This window comes from Chrysochloris asiatica, unplaced genomic scaffold (assembly GCF_000296735.1).
Source record: "Chrysochloris asiatica unplaced genomic scaffold, ChrAsi1.0 scaffold00289, whole genome shotgun sequence".
Classification (NCBI taxonomy): domain Eukaryota; kingdom Metazoa; phylum Chordata; class Mammalia; order Afrosoricida; family Chrysochloridae; genus Chrysochloris; species Chrysochloris asiatica.
The window spans coordinates 2,594,243-2,620,668 of record NW_006408807.1 but is presented as its reverse complement, the minus strand read 5'-3'; the positions used below and the strand labels follow the sequence as shown (position 1 = coordinate 2,620,668).

Below are 26,426 nucleotides of genomic sequence, written 5' to 3'. Positions count from 1 at the left end.
GTCGAGTCAGAGTGCTCCTTGGAAACCAGGATGTCTAGGCTTTTTCTCTCATACTTTGGACATGATATTAGAAGGGACCAATCACTGGAGAAGGATATAATGTTTGGTAAAGTGGTGGGTCCGTGAGAAAGATGAAGACCTCCAGTGACATCTATTGGCACAGTGGCAGCAGTTTTGGACTCAGGTGTAGCAATGATAGTGAGATTGATTTGTTTAGGAACAGGCAGTGCTTCATTCTGTTATGCACAGGGTTGCTACTAGTCAGTACCAACTTTATGGCACCTTACAACAACAAGTCTTACTCTCCATAAGCTTGGTATATTCTTCCATTTTTAGTTTCTTGTAATAGTGTTTTTGTAGCTTTCATTGTATAGGGTTTTTTTTTGTTTTTTTTTTTTTTTTCTGTAGTTAGATTTATTTCTGAATATTACATCCTTTCGGTAGCTATTATAAATTGTATTGTTTTACTCATTTCTTTTCGTAGCTGTCTTTATTAGTATATTTATATATTGGTCTTGTACCCTGCCACTTTGCTGAATCTTCTGATGAGTTCCAATAATTTTTTTGCTGAGTTTTTTTGGGATTTTCTAAGTATAGCGTTATATCATCAGCAAATAGAAAGAATTTTACTTCTTCTATGCCAATTTGTGTTTCTTTAATTTCCCTTATAGCTTTGTTTAAGACTTCCAACACAATATTTAATAAAAGTGGTGATAAAGGGCATTCTTGTCTGGTTCCTGTTCCAAAGGCAATGCTTTCAGTTTCTCTCCATTGAGAGTGATGTTGGCTGTTGGTTTTGTATATATGCTCTTACTTATGTTGAGGAATTTTCCTTCAATTCCTACTTTTCTGAGTGTTTTTATCAGGAATGGTTGTTGGATTTTGTCAAATGCCTTTTCTGAATCGATCTGCGGTTCTTTTCCTTTTTAAAATTTTTATGGTAGATTATGTTGATGTTTTTCTTGTATTGAACTAGCCTTGCTTCCCTTGTATAGATCTTGCTTGGTCATGATATATTATTTTCTTTGTACTTCGTTGAATTCTATTTGCTAGGATTTTGTTGAGAATTTTCTCATCTATGCTCATGAGGGATGTTGGTCTGTAATTTTCTTTTTTAGTGATGCTCTTCCCTGGGTTTGTTATGAGAATTATGCTTGCTTCAGGAAATGTATTAGGGAGTTTTCCATCTTTTTCCATATCCTTGAATAGTTTTAGTAGACTTGTAAGCTCTTCTCTAAATGTTGGGTAAAATTCACTAGTAAAGTCATCTGGTTAGAATTTATGTATGTAATATCTATCTCTTTCTTTCTTTCGTTCTTTCTGTATGCATGTATCTATGTATATATATGTGTTTATGTATGTATTTATTTATTTACAAGAGTGAGGTTTTCTTTATTCGATTTTGCAAGATTGGGTCCCCAACCCAGTACACATGTGTAGATGTGCTGCATGGCCAGCCCGCAACAGTTTTATTCCCCTGTCTCAAAAAAGCTGCTTCTCCAAGTTCCCCTTTTACTGGATACTATGGGATTTACAATTTTCCCTGAATGTCCTTACTAAGAGAATTCTCATTTAAATTTAGTCCCCCCCCCCACACACACACACACTTCCCCCATTCCCCAGGAACTTCCCCTATTTGCTTGATGAGTGTATTCTTATTTTTAAATTTCTAGCTGGTCAGACTACTCTCTTCCTCTCCTCTGAGCTCCTTTTGTTATACTAGCCTGCTACTTCCTAGAATCCCCTTAGTCCTGAAGATGAATCATCCCAAGAGCTAATTCTCACAAATCCTCCCTTTTTCTCTTTACACTTATTGGTCTTGTCTTCATTTATGCTTCTTAAATCCAATAAAGTGTATCATTTCTGGATGTCCCTCAGAGTAGAGCTAACTATGCCTATATTAGGTTGCATCATACTTGCCCCTGATATTATTAAAACACATAAACTGAAAACACAACAACCTAGTTTTCCTCTTATATTTCATGAATGAATGAATCAGAAATATTTGATATACATGTAAATGTCCAGAAGCCTGCCTGGGGGTTTCAATTTCTTCTTGTGTTACAGGTTTGTTTAAGTTTTCTACTTCATACTGTAAAAGTTTAGGTAGTTCTTGTTTTGCTAGGAATGTATCCATTTCTCATAGATTTCAAAAAAAATGTTGGAGTACACATGTTCATAGTATTCTGTTGATAGCTTTTTTATTTCCATTGGTTCTGTTGTGATGTTACTCATGTGGAGTGTTTTTTGTGTGTTATTTGTGTCTTCTCCCTGTTCTTTTTTGTTAGATTTGCTAATGATTTGTTGACTTCATGAATCTGTTCAAAGAACTAGCTTCTTGTCTTGTTGATTTGTTCTATAGTTTTTTTCTATTTTCTATTTCATTTACTTCTTCTCTAATCTTTATTTATTTATTTTTCTGGTGCCTGTAGATTTAGTTTGCTAGTCAGTTTATAATTGTTAGAGGTGCTGTATTAATATGTTGATATTCGTTCTTTCTTCTATTTTGTGTGTACCTTTATTGCTATAAATTGCCTGCTCAACACTGCTTTTGCTGTATCCCAAATGTTTTGGTATGTTGTGTTTTCATTTTTATTTGTTTCTAGGATTTTTAATTTTTCACTTTTTATTTGTTCTACTACCCAGTAGCTTTTAAGAAGTGTGTTATTCAGTTTCCATGTGTTTGATTTTATTTCCTCGATCTTCCTGTTGTTGATTTCTAATTTTAAGCAATGTGATCTGAGAAGATGCTTTGTAACATTTTGATACTTTTACATTTATTGAGATTTGCTTTGTGGCCTAACTTGTGGTGTATTCTGGAGAATGTTCCATGTGCACTGGAAAAGAACATGGATTGTGCTGTTCTTGGGTTGAATGGGCTGTGCAGATTGATGAGGTCAAGTTGGTTGATTGTGTTGTTTAGTTTCTCTGTGTCTTTGTTGAGTTGTTTTTTTTTCTGTTTTTTTCTGCCCTTTTTTTTGAAGTGGTGTATTAAAACCTCCCACTATTATTCTAGTGCTATTTCTTTCTTCAGGTCTTTTAGGGTTTGATTTATGTATTTTGAGACTCTTTCATTGAGAGCATAAATGTTTTTTATGGTTATGGCCTATTTTTCAGTTGACCTCTTTCAAATCTGAACTGCGTTCTGGGTAATGTTGCCACAAATGTCAATCTCTTGTTGTTGTCTGTTCATGTTGGTTCTCAGCCCAGAGAGCTCCCTTTAGTATGTGTTGAAGCATTGGCTTGGCTTTACAAAATCCCTCAATTTCTGTTTATTCTGGAAAGTTCTGATTTTGCCATCGAATTTTTTTTAACTGCAAACAAAATTTTATTATATATATCATCAATCATGAATTTTTTGTAATTACATAAATGCTATCAAGTACTTTATCTAAATGGGGACCACTTTATGCCCACAATTCATTTCTGAAATTACAGACAGAATCTTCATGATTTATGAAATGAAGAGTTAACACTGAGATGCAGTTGAATGTCTGTAACAAGTTAAGTTTTATAGACAGCAGTGTAGGAGAGATGCATGTTTTAATCACTTTCCATTTGAGTGACCTTGTGTAAAAAAATGAACCAAACATTCAGAAGTTCCAAGTCTCCAAAGGAATTTTCCAAGGCACATAGAACAATGGTTAATGAGGTCTTTAAGAAGCATCTTTCATATCCACATCCTTTTGTAATTTCTGTACCAATTTTCCTTCCAGCTACTTTCCTTTGCCTGCAAGAGAAGCCCAGATAAGATGGATGTTTTGCTTGACTTCTTTGATGTCCTGAACTTTCTGTAGCTCTTTATTTCTCTTTAACCTGTTCATTATAAATATAGCTTGGCACTTCTGTTTGATCTTTTCAACTCTCTTCATTTCATCAATAGTTTTATTCCATAGCTCTCACTGATATTTGACAGGTTCATTTCTACGTTTTTCCAATTCAGATGAATTATCCACTGTCAGCTCTTTGCCAGCTGCTTTCCAAAATGCTTTAGTCCACCTGACCTTGCGAGGGTTGCACTTCTTCTTAAAGTTTTTATGACATTTGGATTTTCAGAATCTGAATAGCTTGCAATCATTGCGGATGAACATCATGCCATGACCTGGGTAGATGGGCCTGGAACAGAAGTAATACTTCTCAATATGCATGTTGGCCCAGTGTGAGTACCCAGCAGCTAAATGCTGAGCTTGAAAGGAAGTGCCGTCACATTTGATAGACAACTGTGCTAGGTAATTGATTCTTGGTTGACAGTCTTTTTCATTCAGGGTTTTGTATATGTCTCCCCATTGGGGAGTCTTCTTGGCTACATGGTTTCTGCTGAGAAATCAGAACTTAATGTATGTAGGTTAACATTTCTTTTTCTCCAGATTTTTTTTTTGGTTTCTTTCCTTGTCTTGAATTCTGGAGAGTTTGATTATGGTATATATTGGTAATTTTCTTTTGGGGTCTATCCTGCCTGGTGTTTGTTAAACTTTTTGAATGCGTCTCTTCCTGTCCTTCATGATGTTAGGGGAATTTTATTCCAGTAGCTCTTTGACTATTTCTTCTGTGGTTTTCTTTGTCTCTCCCTGTTCTGGTATTTCAATCTCCCATAGGTTATTCCACTTCATGTTTCCACATGAGTCTTAAGTTTCCTTCAGATTTTTTTCTTCTTGTTCTTCTGCAGAAGCACTATTGAGAGATTTATCTTTAAGCTCATTAATTCTAGCTTCCATCCCTTCAGTTCCACTCCTTTGCCATTTCAGTGTATTGACCATATCTGATATTTTAGCATTGATCATCAGGATCTCTTTTGGTAGTTTTTGTATTGTCTCTAATACTATATCTATTTTGCTTGATTGTTCTTATAACACTTTCCTGACTTCTTCCTTATTTTCTACAACTTTTCAGTGGAACATTTGGATGTACTTCAGTATCATTTTCCTGACTTCTTTTCCAGATAATTCCAAAGTCTCATCTCCCTCCAATGCAATGTTTGTGCTCTTCCTCTTCATCATTCTCTCTTGTTTCTGCATGTGAGCAGAAATTTTCTGCTACATTTTACACATTGTGGTGTTGTTGTATTTGTAATAACTAGATGAATGTATGTTGGTGTATTCTTAAATACTTTCCAATTGTCTCCTTGGTAGGGGTGATCAGGAGATGGATGTCTCTGTTCACTGCTCATACAGCTCACTTCAGGATGTTTTTAGAAGGTGTTAGTTGTAGATGCTGCTGTGGTGTGCAGCAGCTAGCATTGGCTCTTGCAAAATTGGTGGGGCTTTTTAGAGGTATAATTGCAGCTTGGCTGTGGGGCTGCAGTTACTCTCTCCTTTCTGGTGATGCAAGTAGAGAAAGAACTCCCATAAGATACAAGGTGGCCTTATCTCCTCTATATACAGAATTTATAAGGACAGGCAACTTATACATTGGCTACAAAAATGAGAGGGGCTATAAAGGCATGGAGTGACTGGCTTAAAAGTTTTCAAGAGGGAGTTTAGTTTCAGAGTGTGAGGGGGAAGGTAGACTCCCCACTGAATAGTGTTCATTTTGTCTAGATGAATCTGGTAAAACAGATGGGAATAAGATTCTTATGATTCAATTGTAATTGTTATTATGACTAACTGTGACTGTTAAAACTGTAAAGGTAGAAGTTTTCTAACAAAAAGAGGGGAGTAATTAAACTTACAGTCCAGGAGCACAGGACCCCAGGACCATCAAGGGAGAACACGAGCAGAATGAGAGATTCTATCCAAAGAAACAGTGACACCAGAAATGGAGATAGAGATGAAGGCATGGAGAAATAGAGCAGCTGAGGACTCTAGACTTATGGAAAGAGAAAGGCTGTGTGCTGGCAGCCAGGTGCTGGTGGCCAGGAGGCAGGCTCACAGAATATGTGCCCTTTGGTTGTTTAAATGATTGCTCAGTGTTTTTGTGTACATCCCCCTCCCACAAAAAAGCAATAAGAGATGACCACATGTTTTTCATCTTTTGATAACTGATGAATTACATTAATATTTCCTTGCATTCTTTTTCATATTCATATCCATTTATTCTGTTTACAATTATTTTATTTATGACTATGGATAAAGATTTTTAAATGATATGAGGCTGTAGTTTTCTTTCTGTTAAATCTTTGTCAGGTCTTGATAGTATTGATTGGTATTATGGTAGAGTTATATTTTACAATAGAACATTTCTTCTTTTTTTATATGCTAGAAGATATTAAATTTATGATTTCTGTGCTTTTCAAGTAATTTCTATGAGACTGCCTGAATTTCTTCTTTTACCATTGTTTCTTTTAAGTTTTTCAATATCTTCTAGACCCAGTTTATGTAATTTATATTTTTCTACTTATCTTTTTTTTATATATATACAAAATGGCCTCCTTTAGCTCATTTAATTTCCTATGCAATTGCTTCTCTTTCCTTATTTTTAATTTGCATGTTGATGCTATATTTTACCCTGCCCTTCTGTTAGTTAAGAAGGTGAAGTCACATGGATTTATTTAAAGAACCAATTCTTTCATGCATTTATTATTCTTCAGATTTTTTTTTTTTTTTTTTTCTGGCTACTGCTAAGATTTTGATGTTTGACATAGTCATTTTATTGTAGTTGTTATTTTCTAGAATTTCTTTTCTTTTCTGTTTTTTAAAATTGAGTTTCAGTCTTAGAGGGGGTTTTGACCTGAAGGGACTTGATTGCTTGCCTTAATGGTTTCCCAGTGAACAACTTGCTTATTCCTGTAGTAGCCAATCATACTGCCATTTTTGTTTTGGGTTTTCCCTGCTGATCTTTCTTTGAAGATGTATCTTCTGTCACTCTAGCTGTTCCAGGCTGGTCTGCTTGTCATTTCAAGTAGGAATGTCCCACCTCAGAAGGTTCTAGATGGGACTCAGGATTCTATCTAAGGTCCTATACACTGAAAGGACTTCTCAAGATGCCTATTTCACTGGGCAAGTTGCAGAATCCCTTTAGGTATTCCAATCAGTTATAGGCTGTAGACAAGCTTACAACATTTTTGTAATCATGTTGCCCAACATTCTTTTCTATTCCACTCAAGTGTCTACTTTACAGTAGTAGGCAAGGGAAACCAATATTCATGAGACAGTCAAGCATCTTAGTATTATTACCCCTCTTCAGACTATGCCTTGATCCCTGTATCACAGAGCCCTGTTACAAGGTTGAACGTACATTACGATTTACCTCTGTCCCATTTAGCCCATGCAAACCTGTCTCAGTGTTCCCCTATCTACCTTGTTTTCCCACCGCCTCCCCCTTCTTGTGTATTGCCCTACCCATCACCCAAACTATGATGTGTCTGACCCTTACCCTGTGCTCTACTGTCGCCTCCCTCCACCTTCACCAATCCCACTCCCCCCCCACTGGTAACCAACAAATATATATATATATTTTCCCCTTTTAGTATGGGTATTTTTTCTTAAGCTTTTATAGTAATGGTCTTATGCAATATTTCTCCTTTTGTGACTGATGAACATAATATCCTGTCCTAAAGGTTCATCCATGTTATGTGGTGGTTTACAGGTTCCTTGTTATTCTTCAAGATAGCATAATATTCCATTGTGTGTATGTACCAAAGTTTGTTTATCCATTCTTCCACTGATGGGCACTTAGGCTGTGTCCATCTTTTTGCTATTGTGAATAGTACTGCTATGAGCATTGGTGGGCATATCATGTTATGGCTTGTATTTCTTGTGGATATATACTAAGTAGAGACATTGCTGGGTCATAAGGTATTTCTATTACAAACTTTCTAAGGAAGCACCATACTCTTTTCCAAAGTGGTTTGATAATTTTGCATTCCCAAGAGCAATGTAGGAGGGTCTCAGTCTATCCACAATCTCACCAGCATTTATTTTCCTCTGCATTTTTGAACTTCACTGTTATTGCTGGTGTGAGATGGTATCTCATTGTTGTTTTGGTTTGCATCTCTCTAATGGCTAATGATCATGATCATTTCTTCATGTTTGTTAGCTGCCCAAATCTCTTCCTTGGTGAAGTGTCTGTTCATGTCCTGTGCCCATTTTTAAACTGGGTTATTTGTTTCTTTCTTGTAGAGGTGTTGTAGTTTCCTACAGATATTAGAAACTAGTCCTTTGTCTGATATGTCATTGCCAAATATTTTTTTCCCATTCTGTGGGCTCCCTTTTTACTCTTTTGGTGAAATCTTTTGATGCACATAAGTTTCTAATTCTTAGAATGTCCCAATCATCTAATTTGTCTTCTTTTGTTTGTGTAATATTCAAAATGTTTGATAGTCTGTGTATGCCTTGGATTAGAGACCTTAAATTTGTCCGTATTTTTTCATTAATGACATTTATAATTCTGGGATTCACTGTTAGGTCTTTAATCCATGCTGAGTTGGTTTTTGTATGTGGTGTGAGATAAAGGTCTTGTTTCAATTTTTTGCCTATCGATTTCCAGTTCTGCCAGCACCATCTGTTGAAGAGACTACGTCTTCTCCACTTTATGTACTTTGGCCCTTTGTCAAAGATCAGTTGGTTGTATGTGGATGGATTAATTTCTGGATTCTCGATTCTGTTCCATTGATCTATTTATCTTTCATTGTAGCACTACCAGGCTGTTTTGACCACTGTAGCCATGTAGGAGATTCTGAAATCAGGGAGTGAGTGGCTTCCAACTTTATTCTTCTTCTTAAGCAGTGTTTTGCTTATACTGGGTCTCTTTGTTTTCCATGTAAAGTTTGTAATTGTCTTTTTCATCTCTCTAAAAAGAATGTCGTTGAAAACTGGATTGTGAATGCATTGTATGTGTAGATCTCTTTAGACAGTATTGACATTTTCACACTGTTAAGTCTTCCTATCTAGGAGCATGGTATGTTGTTGTTGTTAGGTGCCATCAAGTTGGTCCTGACTCATAGTGACCTTATGCACAGCAGAATGAAATACTGCCCAATCCTGGGTCAACCTCACTACTGTTACCATCGATGGATGCTGTTGCAGCATCCATCAATACTGCCACTTGGCCAGTCCATCTCGTTGGGGGTCTTTCCCTTTTTCTCTGACTCTCCACCTTACCAAACATGATATCCTTCTCCAGTGACTGGTCCCTGCTGACAATATGTCTGAAGTATGAGAGATGAAGTTTGGCCATCTTGGCCTCCAAGGAGCATTCTGGCTGCACTTCTTCCAAAACAGATCTTTTGGTTCTTTTAGCACTTTCAATATTCTTCTCCTGACACCATAACTCAAAAGCATCAATTCTTCTATGGTTTTCCTTATTCACTGTCTCACTTTCACATGCATATTAGGTTATTGAAAATACCATGGCTTTGGTCAGGTGCACCTTCTTCCTTTTTTAGTAAGTCTCTTTTGGTTTCTTGTAGTAGTGTTTTGTAGTTTTCTTTGTATAGGTCCTTTGTTCCTCTGGTTACATTTATTCCTGAATATTTCATCCTTTGGATAGCTTTTGTAAATGGTATTGCTTTTCTAATTTCCTTTTCAGCATTGTCATTATTAGTATAGAGGAATCCAACTGATTTTTGTATGTTGATCTTGTACTCTGCCACTTTGCTGAATCTTCCAATTAGGTCCAGTAGTTTCTTTGCTGAGTCTTTGGGGTTTTCTATGTATAGGATCATATCATCTTCAAATAGAGTTTTACTCCCTCTTTGCCAATTTGGATGCCTTTAATTTCCCTTTCTTGCCTTATAGCTCTGGCTAAGACTTCCAAAACAATATTGAATAGAAGTGGTGATAAAGGCCATCCTTGTCTGGTTCCTGTTGGCAAGGGGAAGATTTTCAGTTTCTCCCCATTGAGAGTGATGTTAGCTGTTGGTTTTGTATACATACTCTTAATTATGTTGAGGAATTTCCCTTCAGTTCCTACTTTGTTAAGTGTTTTATCAGGAATGGATGTTGGATTTTATCAAATGCCTTTTTTGCATCAATCGATATGATCATGTGTTCTTTTCTTTCTTCTTATTTATATGGTGGATTACATTGATTGTTATTTTGAAGTTGAACTATCATTGCATCCCTGATATGAGTCCCATTTTGGTCATGATGAATTTTCTTCTTTTGGATTTTTTTCTGTTGAGTAGGATTTTGTTGAGAAGTTTTGCATCTATGTTCATGAGGGATATTGTTCTATAATTTTCTTTCTTAGTGATGTCCTTCCCTGGTTCTGGTATGAGGGTTATGCTTGCTTCATAGAATGAATGTATTAGGAAGTTTTCCAGCCATACCTGTATTTTGGAATAATTTGAGTAGAATTGGTGACAGCTCTTCCCTGAATGTCTGGCAGATCTCACCAGTGAAGCCATCTGGACCTGGATTATTTTTGGTTGGGAGTTCTTTGATAACCTAGTCAGTTTCTTCTTTTGTTGTAAGTGTGTTCAAGTTTTCTACTTCACTCTATGTAAGTTAGGTAGGTCATGTTTTCTAAAACTGTATCCATCTCCTCTAGGTTTTCCAATTTGTTGGAGTACAACTCTTCATAATATTCTATTATTATCCTTTTTATTTCTATTGGTTCTGTTGTGACATCACCCATGTAGTTCCTTACGTGTGTTATTTGCATCTTCTCCTTCTCTTTCATTAGGTTTTCCAATGGTTTGTTAATTTCATTAATTCTTCCAAAGAACTAGCTTCTTGTCCTGTTGAGTTTTTCTGTTTTCTATCTCATTTATTTCTGCTCTAATCTTTATTATTTCCTTTCTTCTGTTTACTGTAGATTTACTTTACTGGTCTGTTGCTAGTTTTTTAATAGAATTTCTTCAATTGCATGTTTAAATTCTTCAATTTCTTCAATTGCAGTTTTTGACTCACTTTTGGAATATTTTTTAGGTTTGGCATTTAATTTTTAATTTTTGTAGTTAAGTTTGCCATGACCAGAGCATTTTCCCTTTTTTGGGAAATTCATTCATGGTTCCCTTGCAGGACTAATGTGTCATCAGTTTTCAGGGGTATAACCTAAGGAGTCTGAGATGTAGCTAATCATTAATGTAATGTAATATAATATTATTAAAAATAAAGCAAGCAAAAGGGATCATAAGAAAGCATTTAAAATTAAGAAGAAAATAATATTGAAAAAGAAAATTTACAATATGTTGAGTAAAGTAAAAAATTAAAACCAAACCTTTACATTCCACCAAATATAAAAAGATAAACTTCTGTGTTGAAGATGTATCTTTTAAATTGGGTCAGAAGCAAAACTTCCTGGGACCTAACATTGTTGTTGTTGTTCTGAAGTGTTGTTAAGTTGGTTCTGACTCATAGCAACCCTGTATAGGATTTCTGAGGAACGATTGGTAAGCTTGAACTGCCAACCTTGCAGTTCAAAGTGACTTTGCAATCCAGTGCATTAGCCCACAGCGCCATACCAGAACTTCTTATATACCTATAACAATACTCAATTAGCTCCATGATTGATAGGAAACAAATAAGGAAATACAGTAAAATTAAATAAATGATACGAATCCCAGGCAGAGTCAGGTTCAAGGCCTCAAGAAATAAACTTTAATAACTTGGTATAATGAGGCTGTGTGTTTTGAAGACATCATAAACTAAATGCAGTTGTTGTTGTTAAGTGCTATTGAGTCACTTCTGACTCACAACCACCCTGTATAGTGTTTTCAAGACTGACTCAATTTTGAAGAAACAGAAAGCCTCATCTTTCTCTGGTAGGGCAGCTGGTGGACTAGATTAAAAGGCAAAGGTTGGAAACACAAGAGAAATTTCATTGTTGTGAATAACTCAAATATCCGTTTCTCAGTAACTTTATTGGGTTGTTGTTTTTTTTTTTGTCTTTTTAATAGTACATCATTGTCCTGTAATATTCTGACCTCTCTGGCCTCGCTCACCAAGATCAATCCATCTGTTCCTGAACTTCATATAAATGCCATCATTCTTTTGAGTCTGGTTTCTTTCACTCATGTTTGTGGAATTTACTCATATTTGTGTGTATCAGTATTTGTTGTTGATTAGTAGTCTATTGTAATAATAAATGGCTATCTATCCATCCTGGGTTGTTTCTAGTTTAGAAATATTATGGATATTATGGCTGTGAACATTATTATATGCATCCTTGATTGGACATATGTATTCCTATCTGTAGTATGTACACCCAAAAGTGAAATTTTGGGTTAAGAGTTATGGTGTGGCACTGTAGGATAAGTACTCAGCCATAAGATCAGTTTGAACTGCAAGTTTGGCAGTTCAAATGCACCAGCCACTCTTCACAAACCCTAGACAGGGTCACTATGAGTCAAACTGACTTGACGGCACTTAACAACAGCAAGGCATACATATGGATATTGTATGAATATTGTATGTATTGTAAGCTTTATGGGTATTGTCAAATAGCGCTCCAAAGTGGATATACTAATTTATATTCTTACTAGCAATTATTCTGGAAGAGTTCTAGTTACTCCACATCCTTGCCAATGTTTTACATTATAATTTCAATCATTTTGTCATGTGCAATAATGCTCTGAAATAGACAGCACTATCCTCATCTGATGTGGCTCTGAAGGATGGACTGCAAGGTCAGTTTGAACTACAAGGTGGCAATTCAAACCTACCAACCACAACTAGAAAACCCTAGATAAGGCCACTGTCAGAACCAGTTCAAAGACACTCAATAGCAACCATCCTCATTGTGGAGTCCAAGTGCAGCACTGTTGAATAAGTGCTGGATTACTAACAACCACCAGTCACTCCTTGGAAACCCAGTACAGGGTCACTATGAGTCAGAACCACCTCAATGACACTTAACAACAGCAACATCCTCATTGTTCTAATGTAGAAATGGAAGCTATGAGGGCTAACTCATTCAAGGGATATCAAAGAGCAAGATGGTTGTCCAGAATTAGCATAACATACAGGTTACCACCATGTTTAAGAACTTCCAAGAATCCTTGGTTCCTGATACATCAAGTCAAATTCCTCTTCCAAATGTTTGAAAACATATATGATTTCCCTTATCTATCTGACCTTATCTATCAGATTTGCCTGTATTTATATTACTGTTGTTGCTAGTTGCTGTAGAGTCCAAAGTTACTGTGAAAATAAGCATGAATCACTAAAATGTCTCCTTTAATCCTCATAGTACCCTTAGTAAATAGGTTATATGTGATTTTATTTTGTGTGGCACTGTGGGTTAATGCACTGTGCTGCAAAGTCAGTTTGAACCACAAGGTTGGTCGTTCAAGCTCACCAGTTGCTCCTTGGAAACACTATATAGGGTCACCATGGGTCGCAATTGACTTGATGGCGCTTAACAACAATAACTGGGGATATATAGAGATTAAGGAATGGGGCCAGAGGTTCACTCTTAATGCAGAGGTGGAATTTTTAACCAGGTAAACTCAATCCAGAAAAAGCTTTCTTAACGCTCACACTGCTTTGTATGCCTAATATTGTACTGTAAGGACATGGTGGAACTAATAATAGAAAACTCAGAAACAGATGATTTCAGAAATATTAATTCTGCCTGCCGGTCAAGCCACACCAGTCTTTCCTGACACCGGTGCTGTAAATATGATTTTAGATTTTTCACTAGTTGTCTCATATGTGTTGTCTTTCTTTCTATAGTTGAATTTATGTTTCCCAGTGTGAGGCACAGTTTTAGGTAATTAGTAGTTTTCTGTAAGCATGAAACTTCAATTGAAGTAGACTATGCAAGGACCAAAGACCACAGCTTGCAAGGGTTGGAGCTGAGCAATTGGCCTCCCAAAGGAAGGGCCTGATATCCACATTGTGGTGTCCTCAAGAGTAAGCTGGATGTCACTCAGCATTGGCATTGGAGTGGCTAGTCAAGAAATCGTCCTGATAATCACTTTTAAAGTGCCAGATGTTCATTTAGGACATAGTAGACCTTACACAGCAGCTGGATATATTGGGATTGGGGTCAATCTTTGGAGATAGTGGCTTGGCAAGGACTAGTTTAACTAGTGCATTTAGTGCATTTCTAGCAGGACAGAGTCAGGGATTCAAGGCAGAAGGTCCAGCCATGTGGCCAAGGCCAGGTGGAAGACAAGGGTGAGCAGGTGCTCAGGCCACCACAGACAACTGGGTGCTGGCACAGTGCAACATGATTTATTTCAGAGCCCTGTCTGGTGATAACTGGATGGCCCAAGCACTGCTAACCTCAGAAAGAGGTTGCCGGAAGTAGCCATGACAGAATCTATTGTTGGAGTATCAGCATTGCCTGTGGAAAGCAGGAGATACTGCTAGTGGGCAAGTTCATTGTACACGTTGTAACTGTGTGTCATTAAGTTAATTCTGGCTCATAGAAACCCTACATAGAATTTCCAAGGCTATAAATCTGTATGGGAACAGAAAGTCCCATCTTTCTCCCATGAAATGACAAGTGAATTCAAGATGCTGACCTTGTAGTTAGCAGTAAAGCTCATAACCCATCATGATACCAGCTCTCCCTGTGATTGTTGTAACTGCTATTGAGTCAGTTGCTACTTACAGTGACCCTGTATAGGGTTTCTTAGGCTGTAAATCTTTGTGGGAGCAGAAAACTTCATCTTTCTCCTGTGGAGCAGTTGGTGAACTCCAGCTGCTAACCTTGTGGTTTTTAGTCTAGTGCTTACCCTACAGATGCATGCACTCCTTAGGGTATGTCTAAGCATTCATGTAGGGAGGACAAAGAGATTTTGCAGCCAGGTTGCCCCGCCTGTGATCCATTCCTGGCTCTACCCTTCAGTGCGTTACTTAACTTCTGTGTGACTCAGTGTTCATATCTATAAAATGGGTAAACATAACATCTGCCTCAGAGGGTTGTTGTCAAGGTAAGAAGAGTAATAGACAAATATATAAAGCCCTTAGAAAAATGGCCACATGTATTATAAGCAGTCACCCAGACTTATAGTGACCCATGTGTGTCAGAGTAGAACTGTGCTCCATAGAGTTATAGTTTATTTTTGGAAGTATATCACCGGGCCTTTCTTCCAAGTAACTTTTAAGTGAACTCGAACCACCAATCTTTTAGTTATCAACCAAGTGTTCTACCCTTTAGACTACTAAGGTACTCCCCCAAACCAGTTGCTGTCAAGTTGACACCTACTCATGGTAATGTGGCTCAGAGTAGAGCTGTGTACATCTTAAACCACTCCCCACATATTTACCAATATCCTGTGTTGCCCCATAATCTTAGATGTCTTGCAATAATGTGCCTGTTCAAAGTCTCAGTGAGGAGGCTTTCCTCTGGTTTCAGTTGCTTTTGCTTAGTTATGCATCCTGAAGTCATGTTCCCATACCCCAACCTCACATGAAACATGTTCTTAGCCCTTGACAGGTTCTGAAGATGGCACTTGGGAACAGACCTTAGCGACCAGCATGCTGCAATTCCTGGGCCTCGTCCTCCATGCCTATCCCCAGGATCCCATGTGGCATGCCCCAGAGTTTCTTCAGACTTTGGTCACAGTCACCTTCCCTCTGGGAATCCAAAAGGTAGGAATTCCCCCTGCCGTACCCCAGGAAGAGCGGAAGGTGTGCTTCCTCATTCCCCAAGGATGAAAGCAGAATTCCTCCCTTGGCTCCCCCATAAAAAAGAAATTAAATTAAATACTTTTTTTTTTTTTAATCAAAGTCCAGAGCTTATTTCAGGTATTTGATCTCCAACACGTTCTTGATGACTTCAGAATATATACAGAGATACTTCTCTAACTTACTTTTTTTTTTTTTTTTTTCAAAAAGCATTTGCATTTTAAGGTAACTTGACTGGAACATTAAGCAAGCAACTTGGATAATTTTCTTGACTGCAATGCAGCTTGAGGTCATTTTCAGCTCTGAAATTCAATAACTTATTGAGTTGTTAGGAATCTCAGTAATGAGAAATTTGATGGTAGATGAAGTCCAATTCTGTATGTAATACCCACCCATACACTGATAAAGTGAAGTAACAAGTCTTGTTCTAGGAAGCTTGTTGACAGGGCGTTGGGGTAGAGACAATACAGAAATAATTTCCTGGGATTCCTTTTGTTTTCAGGACACTTCTCCTGTTTTCAGGACCCTCAGGTCATGACTCAATGTCTCCTTTCAGTCAGAGGGGTTTGTTGAGCTCAAGAAGGCAGAGATTGACTTGGGTCTTGGGATAAAGGTATGAGTGTTGGGGAGGATAGAAAGGATTATGGAAAGATGGTATTATTTTGAGTTGAGAATGCAAGTAAGGTAAGGCTGAGTCAGAATCACCATGTGATTAAAGGAGGCTAAGAAGTACCTTGGAGCGTGAGATGGAGCTGGAATGGTGGCCAGCCCTGATTTCAAGGGCTCGTGCTTTAAGTAGGGACTAGGATGGACAAGATCGGGGCATCTTAGCACAGTTCTTAGTAGGGAAGAGGCCCCAACAATTATTGTTTATGAGGCCTTGGAAATTCAGGTACAGAAAAGAGGGCAGAGACACTTGTCTACCCCCACTATGATAGATTAGGAATCAGAGTCACAGAGAGGGAGAGGGAGTTAGTGATTCCTAACTGAAAATTGATAACCATAGCTAAAGGAAGATACTAGAATGGCAAAATGGTATGTAGCATAGTTATGATATATGCCAAGGATAGTGCTGGGCATGTAGTGATGGTGGTGCTTGTGTGCCATGGAGTTAGCTGTGACTCATAGTGACCCCTGTATAGGGTTTCCAAGGCTGTAAATCTTTTCGGAAGCAGAAAGCCTCACATTTCTCCAGTAGAGTAGCTAATAGATCGAACTGCTGATCTTGCAGTTATCAGCCTAACCCATAATCCATTATGCTACCAAGCTACTTAGTGCTGGGCATGTAATGGTTGCTTAGTAAGTATTTGTTAAATGACCTAATGAGTAAATGAATATGTTATTAGCTAATTTCTTTCCAGATATACAACCCCATTTGACCCAAGCACATTAGCCAGTACCACTGTGTTCCTCTGAATTTCAGTTTGCTCTTAATGACATCAGCTTCATAGAATGGATGTAACAGTTAATTATTTAGGCATGTGGACAGGGCCAGGCTCAGGACTGATATTTCCTAGTGATATTTCCACTGAATGGAAGTTGTCACCACAAATACACATCTGGAAAGATATTAGCTAAATGACTCATTAGGTCATTGAACAAATACTTATTAAGCAACCACTGCATGCCCAACCTGAAGGAGCCCTGGTAATGTAGTGGGCTACAAGTTGGGCTGCAAGGTCAATGTTCTCATCTATCAGCTGCTCTGTTGGAGAAACTGACTTCATGGCACACAACCACCACTCATCTGTCAGTTTGTTGCATTGTGGTGACTTGAATGTTGCTGTGATACTGGTATTTTATATACCAGAAGGTTACACCCGTGGTGGACAGATTTCAGTTGAGCTTCCAGACTTGGAACGACTAGGAGGAAGGAGAGGCAGACTACTTCTGAATGTTTAGCCCCTGAAAACATTTTCAATAGCAGTGAAACACTGTCAGGTAGCACCAGAATATTGAATATTGAAACATGATGAATAGCACCAGAACATTGTCAGATATAGAAGAAGGCACTCAAAATTTGACTAGAGAGAGATGTTTCCTCAAAATAGAGTTGACCATGATGAAATGAATGGAGTAAACCTGTGAAGACCTTCATTTGTTTATGGTGCACCATGCAAAATGTGGAGAAAAAGCTGTCTTCTTGTTGTTAGGTGCCATTGAGTCGATACCAACTTTTAGTAACCTTATGCACAACAGACCAAAACACTGCCCAGTCCTGTGCCAATCTCACACTCATTGCTACACTTAAGCCCAGTGTGGCTGTTACGGTGTCAATCCATCTCATTGGGGTTTTCCTCTTTTTTGCTAACTACTTTACCAAGTATGATGTCCTTCTCCAGAGATGGGTCCCTCCTGATAATATGTCTGAAGTATGAGCATTATGGTTATACTTCTTTCAACACAGATTTGTTTGTTCTTCTGGCATTCCATGGTACTTTTAATATTCTTCTCTAATATCATAACAAATGCATCAATTCTTCTATGGTCTTCTTTATTCATTGTCCAAGTTTTACATGCATATTAGGTTATTGAAAATACCATCATATGAGTCAGACACAACTTAGTCCTCAAACTAACAATTTTGCTCTTGAATGCTTTAAAGTGGTCTTATGTAGCAGATTTGTATAATGCACTACATTATTTGATTTCTTGGCTGTTGCTTCTATGAGTGATGATGGTTGATCTAAGCAAATGAAATCTTTAACAACTTCAATCTTTTCTCCAGTTTTGTTGATGTAATTTATTGTTTCAGTTGTGAGGATTTTTATTTCCTTTACATTGAGGTGCAGCCCATACCAGAGGTCTTCGATCTTCATCAGTAAGTACTTTAAGTGCTCTTCACTTTCTGAAAGCAAAGTTGCATCATCTGCATGTTGCGTGTTCTTAATGAGTCTTCCTACAGTCTTGATGCCATGTTTGTCTTCATATAATCCAGCTTCTCTAATTATTTGCTCAGCATATAGTTCAAATAAGTATGGTGAAAGAACACAGTCCTGGGACACAGCTTTCCTAATTTTAAACCATTCAGTGTCTCCTTGTTCTATTTGAACTACTGCCTCTTGGTCTGTGTACAGGTTCCACATGAGCACAATTAAGTGTTCTGGAACACTGATGCTCCACGATATCGTCCATAGATGGTCATGATCTACACATTGGAAATCCTCTGTTTGGTCAGTGAAGCACAGGTAAACATCTTTCTGGTATTCTCTGCTATCATCCAAGATCCATGTGACATCAGCAATGATAGCCCTGGTTCCAGGCCCTCATCTGAACTGCTCTTGTTGTTAAATACCATTGAGGTGGTTCAGAGCCACAACATATAGGGTTTCTGAGGGGCATCTGGTGTGTTTAATATGCTGACCTTGTGGTTCACTGTCCAGTGGTTATCCTATAGCACCATACCAGGAAGACATCCATTAATAACCAGAACATGCAATGTACAAAGGATGAATCTAGGAAAATTAGAAGTTGTCAAAAAAGAAATGAAATCCATAAAAATCAATATCCTAGGCATTAGGGAGTTGAAATGGACTGGTATTGGCAACTTTGAATATGACAGTCATATGGTTTACAATGCATGGAATGAAATTTTGAAGAGGAATAGTGTCATGTTCATCATTCAAAAAGAACATTTCAGATATATCTTGAAGTATCATGTTGTCTATGATAGAATAGTACAAATACACCTACAAGGAAGACCAGTTAATACCACTATTATTCAAACTTATGTACCAACCACTACAGCCAGTGATGATGAAATTGAAGAATTCTACCAACTTCTTCAGTATGAGATTGATAAAATATGCAATCGGGATTTATTAATAATTAGTGGTGATTGGAATGCAAAAGTTGTAAACAAAGAGGAAGGATCAATAGTTGGAAAATATGGCCTTGCTGGACATCACATGATAAAATTTTGCAAGACCAACGACTTGCTCATTGCAAATACCTTTTATAAACAACATAAAAGGACACTATATACATGGAATTTACCAGATGGCATACAAAGAAATCAAACTGACTACATCTGTGGGAAGACACAGTGGAAAAGCTCCATATCATCAATCAAAATGATACCAGTATCAGACTGTGTAAAAGACAATCATTTGCTCATATGCAAATTCAGGCTAAAGCTGAAAGAAATTAAAACATGTCTATGAGAGCCAAAATTTGACCATGAACCTGACTTTAGAGATCAGCTCAAGAACAGACACTAATGATTGAAGACCAGGAGAGATTTAGGATAACCAAGGTTATCATACAGGAAAAAAGCAAAAGAAGAAAAATACCAAAACAAATACAAAACAAATGTCAGAATATACTTTGAAGCTTGCTCTCCAGTGTACAGATGCTAACGCATATGGATGAAATGAGGCTGTAAAAGAGTTGAACCTAAAATTTCACAGGGTAACTTGAGAAGACAAAATCAAGTATTATAATGAAATTTGCAAAGACTTGGAATTAGAAAACTGAAAGGGAAGAGCATGCTCAGCAATTCTCAACTGAAAGAACTGAAGAAAAATTCAAGCCTTGACTTGATATATTGAAGGATTCTATGGACAAAATATTGAATGGTGCAGAATACATCAAAATAAGATGGAAGGAATACATAGAGTCACTGTATCAAAGAGAAATGGTTGATGTTCAGCCATTTCAAGACATAGCATATGATCAAGAGCAAATGGTACTGAAGGAAGAATTTCAAGCTGTACTGATAATACTGGAAAAGAACAAGGCTCCAGGAATTGATGGAATACAAATTGAAACCTTTCAACAAGCTAATGGAGAACTCATCTATGTCAAAAAATTTGGAAGACAACTACCTGACCAATTGATTGGAAAAGATCCATATTTGTGTCCATTCCAAAGAGAAATGATCCAACAGAATGCAGAAATCATCCAATAATATCATTATTATCACATGCAAGTAAATTTTGCTAAAGATAATTTTAAAACAGCTGCAACAGTACATTAACAGGGAATTTCTAGGTGTTCAAGTCAGAATCAGACAACAGCATGGAACAAGGAATATTATTGCTGACATCATATGGATGTTGGCTGAAAACAGAATACCCCAAAGATGTTTACCTGCACTTTATTGACTATGCAAAGGCTTTCAATTATGTGGATCATGAGAAACTATAAACCAAATTACAGAGTATGAGTATTCTGGAACACTTAATTGTACTCATGAAGAACTTGTATATAGACCAAGAAGCAGTTGTTCAGAGAGAACAAGGGGACGTTGAATGATTTAAAATCAGGAAAGGTGTGCAAAAGCGTTGTGTTCTTTCACAATACTTGTTCAATCTGTATGCTGAGCAAAGAATCTGAGAAGCTGGATTATATGAAGAAGAACATGACATTAGGATTAAAATTAGACACAATAACAATCTGCAGTATGCAGCTGATACAACCTTACTTGCTGAAAGTGAAGAGGACTTAAAACAATTACTGATGAACATCAAAGACCATGGCCTTCTGTATGGATTGTACATCAGTGTAAATAAAACAATAATATTTACCACTGGACCAATAAATGACATCATGAAAAATGGAGAAAAGATTGAAGTTGTCAATTACTTCATTTTGCTCAGATCAACCATCAACACTCATGGAAGCAGCAGCCAAGAAATCAAACAGTATGTTATATTATGAAAATCTGCTGCACAAGACCACTTTAAAGTGTTCAAGAGCAAAAATATCATTTGAGGAGTAAGTGGTGCCTGACCCAAACCATGATATTTTCAATAGCCTCATATGCATGTGAAAGCTGGACAGTGAATAAGGAAGACCACAGAAGAATTGACACATATGAATTATGGTGTTGGAGAAGTATATTAGCAATCCATGAACTGCCAGAAGAACAAATAAATCTGAATTGGAAGAAGTACAACCAGAATGCTACTTAGGCCAGGTTGGTGAGTCCCAGGAGGATATCATGCTGGGTAAAACGAAAGGTCAGCGAAAAAGAGGAAGATCCCCAACGAGATGATTTGTCATAGTGGCAGCAATGGACTCAAGCTGAACAAAGATTGTGAAGATGACACATTGTTTCATTCTGTTGTGCATAAAGTTCCTATGAATTGGAACCTACCAACAATAATAAATGACAGAGTCAGGATATGAAGCTAACTGTTACCCAAAACCCAAGTTTGCAATGACAATCAGTTTAAAATAAAATTAAATGGCCAAAAAAATGTTTTAGGATAAAAATTAAATATAAAGACATCAGATTTTCAAAAAGATAAAATGATTTGATGTAAAGGATAATTATGCAAAAATAAAGATTTGGGGAAGTGGTATAATTAAGAGCAAAGGAAAGAATTGCAGGTAGCAGTGGAGGGGATAAGGGTGGGACATCCCATAGTCACACACAGCCAAGGTGAGTAGCAGGGAGGCAAGACAATACTACAGGCTTATCTTACTGTCCCCCAACATGAGTTTTGTGTAGGGGCTGGGGCTCCGAAATCCATGAACTGACATTCTCAACTTAAATCCCCATCTCTGCCCCTCACAACACGCCATCTGCTGATTTGGCTTCCATCTGGCTTCCCACCAGCAGCTGTGCACACACTCTGATCCTGGGCTCTTCCTCCCTATAGGAGGTCAGCAGTTTCTGCACAGGAGAGGGTCTGGTCCAAAGTCACCTACCTAGCCAACCACAGCAGAGTCAGGTTCTATGTTAGTCTCCTGGCTCCAAATTTAAAGCTCTTCTTTCCACTCCTCCTTGCTTGTTTCAGCTCCGTGTTTGTTCCTCAGCAAGCCTTTGTCAGATAGAAAATCCACCTAACAGTATTCATGTAGAAGACTGGCACAAAGACTTTGATTTGCTTTGAATTTATATAGCATCTTTCCATTGAAGTCCACCCAGAGCTAATTAATACAGTCACCATCCCCCTAGGTGCCATTAAATTCATTTTATGGCTTAATTAAGAATAGCTGCATTAATTTTATGAATGAGCAAAGGGAGGTGCCAATAGATGAACTCACATGAAAAGTTCATGGGGCTGGGAGTCAGGAGTCCCTGACCATGTGTCCTTGGATGTGTCATTTGGCCTCCTAGCACCTCTATTCCCTCCTGGATGTATCTGGGCAAGGATTCCTGTCTCATTTGTTTCCCAATGTTTTTTATAAATATAAAGTGAGAAAGTGAATGTCAAAGCACTTCGGGGACTTAGATGAAAGAGCTCACCTAAGTCCTCTTTTACCATCTTTCTCACCTGTGGGTTCTATCTGTCAGCATCAGCTGGGAAACAGGCAGGGGAAGTGAAGTCTCCACTAAAAGACAGAGACCAATTTTTACAACTGTATTCCAGAAGTTGAATACAGCCACATGCATAGTTCTTTCATTCCATTCTCACAAATTCTTTATAATATCATTCTTATTTATTCCATTTAATCCATGAGGAGCTGTGGCAAAGACGAGTGAATTGATTTGTGCAAGGGTACTTTGGGGCCTCCTTTCAGAGCATCACAGGCCACTGATTTTGTGACTTAGCTTCTTTTCAGGATACTAGTTTGTCTCACGTTCAGAAAACACAGTGTACCACTGTATACGCAATGAAACTTGGGCAAGTCACCTCACTTCTGAGAGCGTCAGTTTCCTTACTTGTTCACTGGTTGTCATGACCATCCCACCTGTGCATATCGTAGAGACAGTCATGTAAAGGCCTTGAGACAGGGCAGGCCATACGTCTTGCTTTAGTGTTGTTTTTGTTTTTTGTCTTTGAGGGGTCCTTGGCTAAATCCACCTGGAATACTAGTAGTCCTATGGCCACAACTGAAGGTTACAATGCTGTGGAGAGTCCCCAGGCTACTTCCAATCTGCATCCTACCCAAAAACAACTAAGAGAGTTCACAAAGCTCCTCTTGAGGGAGCTTCTAAAAACGGCCTCCTCCCCCAAGCATTGGCTGGTGCTGGATGTGCTCTTGGAGGTAGGTCATAAGAGGCTTTCTTGGCTCTTGGGTATGGGAGAAGCATTAGGGGCTAGTAGTGGGTGAGATGATAAAGAAACCCAAGGTCTGGGTTTCTTAGGTGGACTAATCCTTGTCTTAGGTACTAACTCAGCCTTCAGCAGTATGGTGGTGAGATCTGATGTGCTCAGAAGCTCATCAAGCAACTGATAAATAGATGAGTTAGCCAGGGTCCCTAAAAACAGAGCCTGAGGTGGGAATTTTATGGAAGTTATTTATGTGGTGGTGGGGAGTTGTTCTCAGGCAGACAGGAGAGGAACCAGAATGAACAGGGAAGAATCTAACCAAGCTATGATCTCAGTTGGAGACTGGCTGCAACCTAGTCACAAGGGAGCATAGGCATGGAACCTGTGCCACAGTATTGGTCCACATTGAAGCTCCTCCATGATCACTGACTGGGGGCTTCCCCTTAGGTCCCTTACCCAAGAAAGTGTGTGTTACCTCCTGAGTAAGGCAGGTAGGTCATCAGAGGTCCAATGACTCAGGAAGCAATTCATTATCATGGCATCTGATAGATGAAGCAGCAAACAAATGACATAGCACCATGGGCAGTAGCATCCCATGCAGTATTTGAGTGGACCTGACTATGCAGCTGCTGATTCAATCCCATGTGGTGTTTCTAGGCTTCTCCAGACAATGTCACTAGCCAACAGAAGCGAAACTTCCAGTCTGAGGTCCTTCTATCCACCATGGAGATATTTCACACAATGACTGAAGGCAATGCACTGATACTAGGAGGTAAGTACCAGGGACATTGTCCCTACCCCTTCTGACATGTGGCTAATGGCAGCTGACCAGGAAAGCAAAACTGCCCTGCCAGTCACAGCTTTCCAGAGAATCCTTGGAACTTTAGAAGCCATTCAATGCCACACTCCATATGAGGCTTCACTATACCACAGTTTTTGCTCCATAAACTCATGGAAGCATGAGTGTCCATGACAACCATTTTATTGCCCAGCCCCTCTGAGGTTGAAAGCTCTCTGTCTTCTGAGCTAAAGTCTCTTCTCCTCTAGCTTCAATAGAAATTTCCCAAAAGGGAAGTCAAGATTTTAGAATGCAGTCATTCTTCTGCTCAGTGATTTATTCTTTGTTCCTACTGCTCTGGCAAATGTTTTTTTATATGAAGGAACCTTGATGAATACTCTGTTGCCCCTAAGAATTAAGGTTGAAGCTTCATCCAGAAGACTTAGTTCCAGGTTAACTATAACTTCTTGATGAGATTAAACAAAAGTCCTTCCTGTGGTTTCTGAACCATAGAAATCCCTAGTGGCTCAACTCATCTGGGTTTCTCCACAATTCACAGTCCTTCAACTCTTACTTTGTGACCTTTCTTGTGGGTTATCTGGACAGTGATGGAGAGCATGGCTGGCAATCCCAGATCTGGGTTCATATCTAGGGAATAAGGAAACTCTAGACAATGGCTTGATCCTATAAAGAGAGGCTAATAGCTTAGTCTAGTTCATAAATCATTGTAAATGTTGACAAAATGGTCACATACATATCAGAGCACATAAGAGACCCCGACTTTATCATCTGCCCAGCATAACAGAAGGTTCTAGTCAGCATGCAGTCTTCCTATTTAGGATTTACCTTAAATTAACCCCACCCTCCTTCCAGACGACCTCTGGAAGAAATGCTTCCCTCACTTGCTATTTCTCCACTTGTCTTTGCATCACTAAACAAATTATTAAAGATCAGTTATTTCATTGGGCTTCTACTATGGACAAGTCTCCATGTTTGAGGGCAATCTCATTAGCAAGAGGGATGATTTTTCATACTTGGTCTTCTCATCACAGGCAATAAGAAACCTGAGCCCAAAGCAGAATCTGCTACCACTCCACCCCTCACAAACATCTCGTACTTCATACAGAAGCTGGTAGAGAAGCTGCACTGTGGGATGTTCACAGCTGACCCCAGACACATTCTTCTCTTCATCACAGAGCATATTGTGATGGTAAGAATCCCAGGGCTGCCCAGGCTTGTTGATCAACATTTTTGTTGTTGTTGTCCAATTGGTCCAGCTCTGCAGGACCAGCCTGCATGGGGGTGGGGGTGGGCGATCTCCTGAGGTGGACAGGGAATGAAAGCCACAGGGGACTTGAGAGGGTCAGTCAAGAGCGAGCTTATTACCTACAATACAGCTTTAAGTACAATCTTAGGCAGGACGCATATTCAGGCAGCACACCAAAGCTAAAGTTTATTATTATCTTGATAAGAGTCAGGCACAAATGTTTTCTCCTCATTATAGACGTCTCCTCCAACCACCTGGTCAGTGTGTTCATTCCCATAATCTTTGGCAAACAAGGTTTCTCTGCAGTTCTCATCAAGGTGTTCCTTGGCTTGAGAACTGCCTCAGAGTTAGCTTCACACACATCCTGTTCTTCCTACACAGCTCAACTTGCCTGCCTTCCTGAAGTCAACTAAAACTGAATGTGAGGAAGGAAAAGTGGTTTGATGGCCCAGATTGGGCCTGGAAGTTGTTGACAGCATGCATGACTCTCTCTTGGACCACTTGAGATAGGTTTCAGTGACCGGGAACCTCAGACCTACATATTTGAGAGCTACAGCTTTGGATTTGTGATTATTGGTTTAATTTAATTGTTGTTATTCCTCATCAACAAAGAAATATGATCTGGAAAAGGGCAAAAAAGTCTATCTTCAAAAGGCCAATTTTATCTTTTCCTTAGTATCTGCTCCATCTTTCCCATATTTGTGTTTCCTGAAATTAAGGTCAGTCTTTTCTTTTTTTTCAAGGTTTTTATTGTGGATTGAGTGAAAGTTTGCAGGGCATAGCATCAGTTTTATATTCAACAAATCATACACCTTGTTTCATTACAATGATTATAATCCCCTCCATGTACCATCAGTTAACAGTATTCCTTTCTATCCACTTTAGCTTTTTAAAAAAACATAACAAAAACCCACTCAGGCATATATAATAATTTACATCTCCAAAGGGCACATTCTGCAAGTCTGCTCCTGGCC

General features: G+C 38.4%; 1 protein-coding gene and 1 pseudogene across 1 annotated transcript in view; one reads left to right on the top strand and one right to left on the bottom strand.

Annotated features, from left to right (window-relative positions):
• WDFY4 (WDFY family member 4) overlaps nt 1-26,426 on the top strand; it is a 561,873-nt gene that overhangs the window by 244,924 nt on the left and 290,523 nt on the right. The window contains exons 31-34 of the mRNA XM_006874619.1: nt 15,261-15,425; nt 23,199-23,402; nt 24,065-24,179; nt 25,238-25,395. Of these exons, the coding sequence (XP_006874681.1) occupies nt 15,261-15,425; nt 23,199-23,402; nt 24,065-24,179; nt 25,238-25,395 (642 nt within the window). The remainder of the gene's footprint in view (nt 1-15,260; nt 15,426-23,198; nt 23,403-24,064; nt 24,180-25,237; nt 25,396-26,426) is intronic.
• On the bottom strand, nt 3,657-4,148 carry LOC102836799 (annotated as a pseudogene).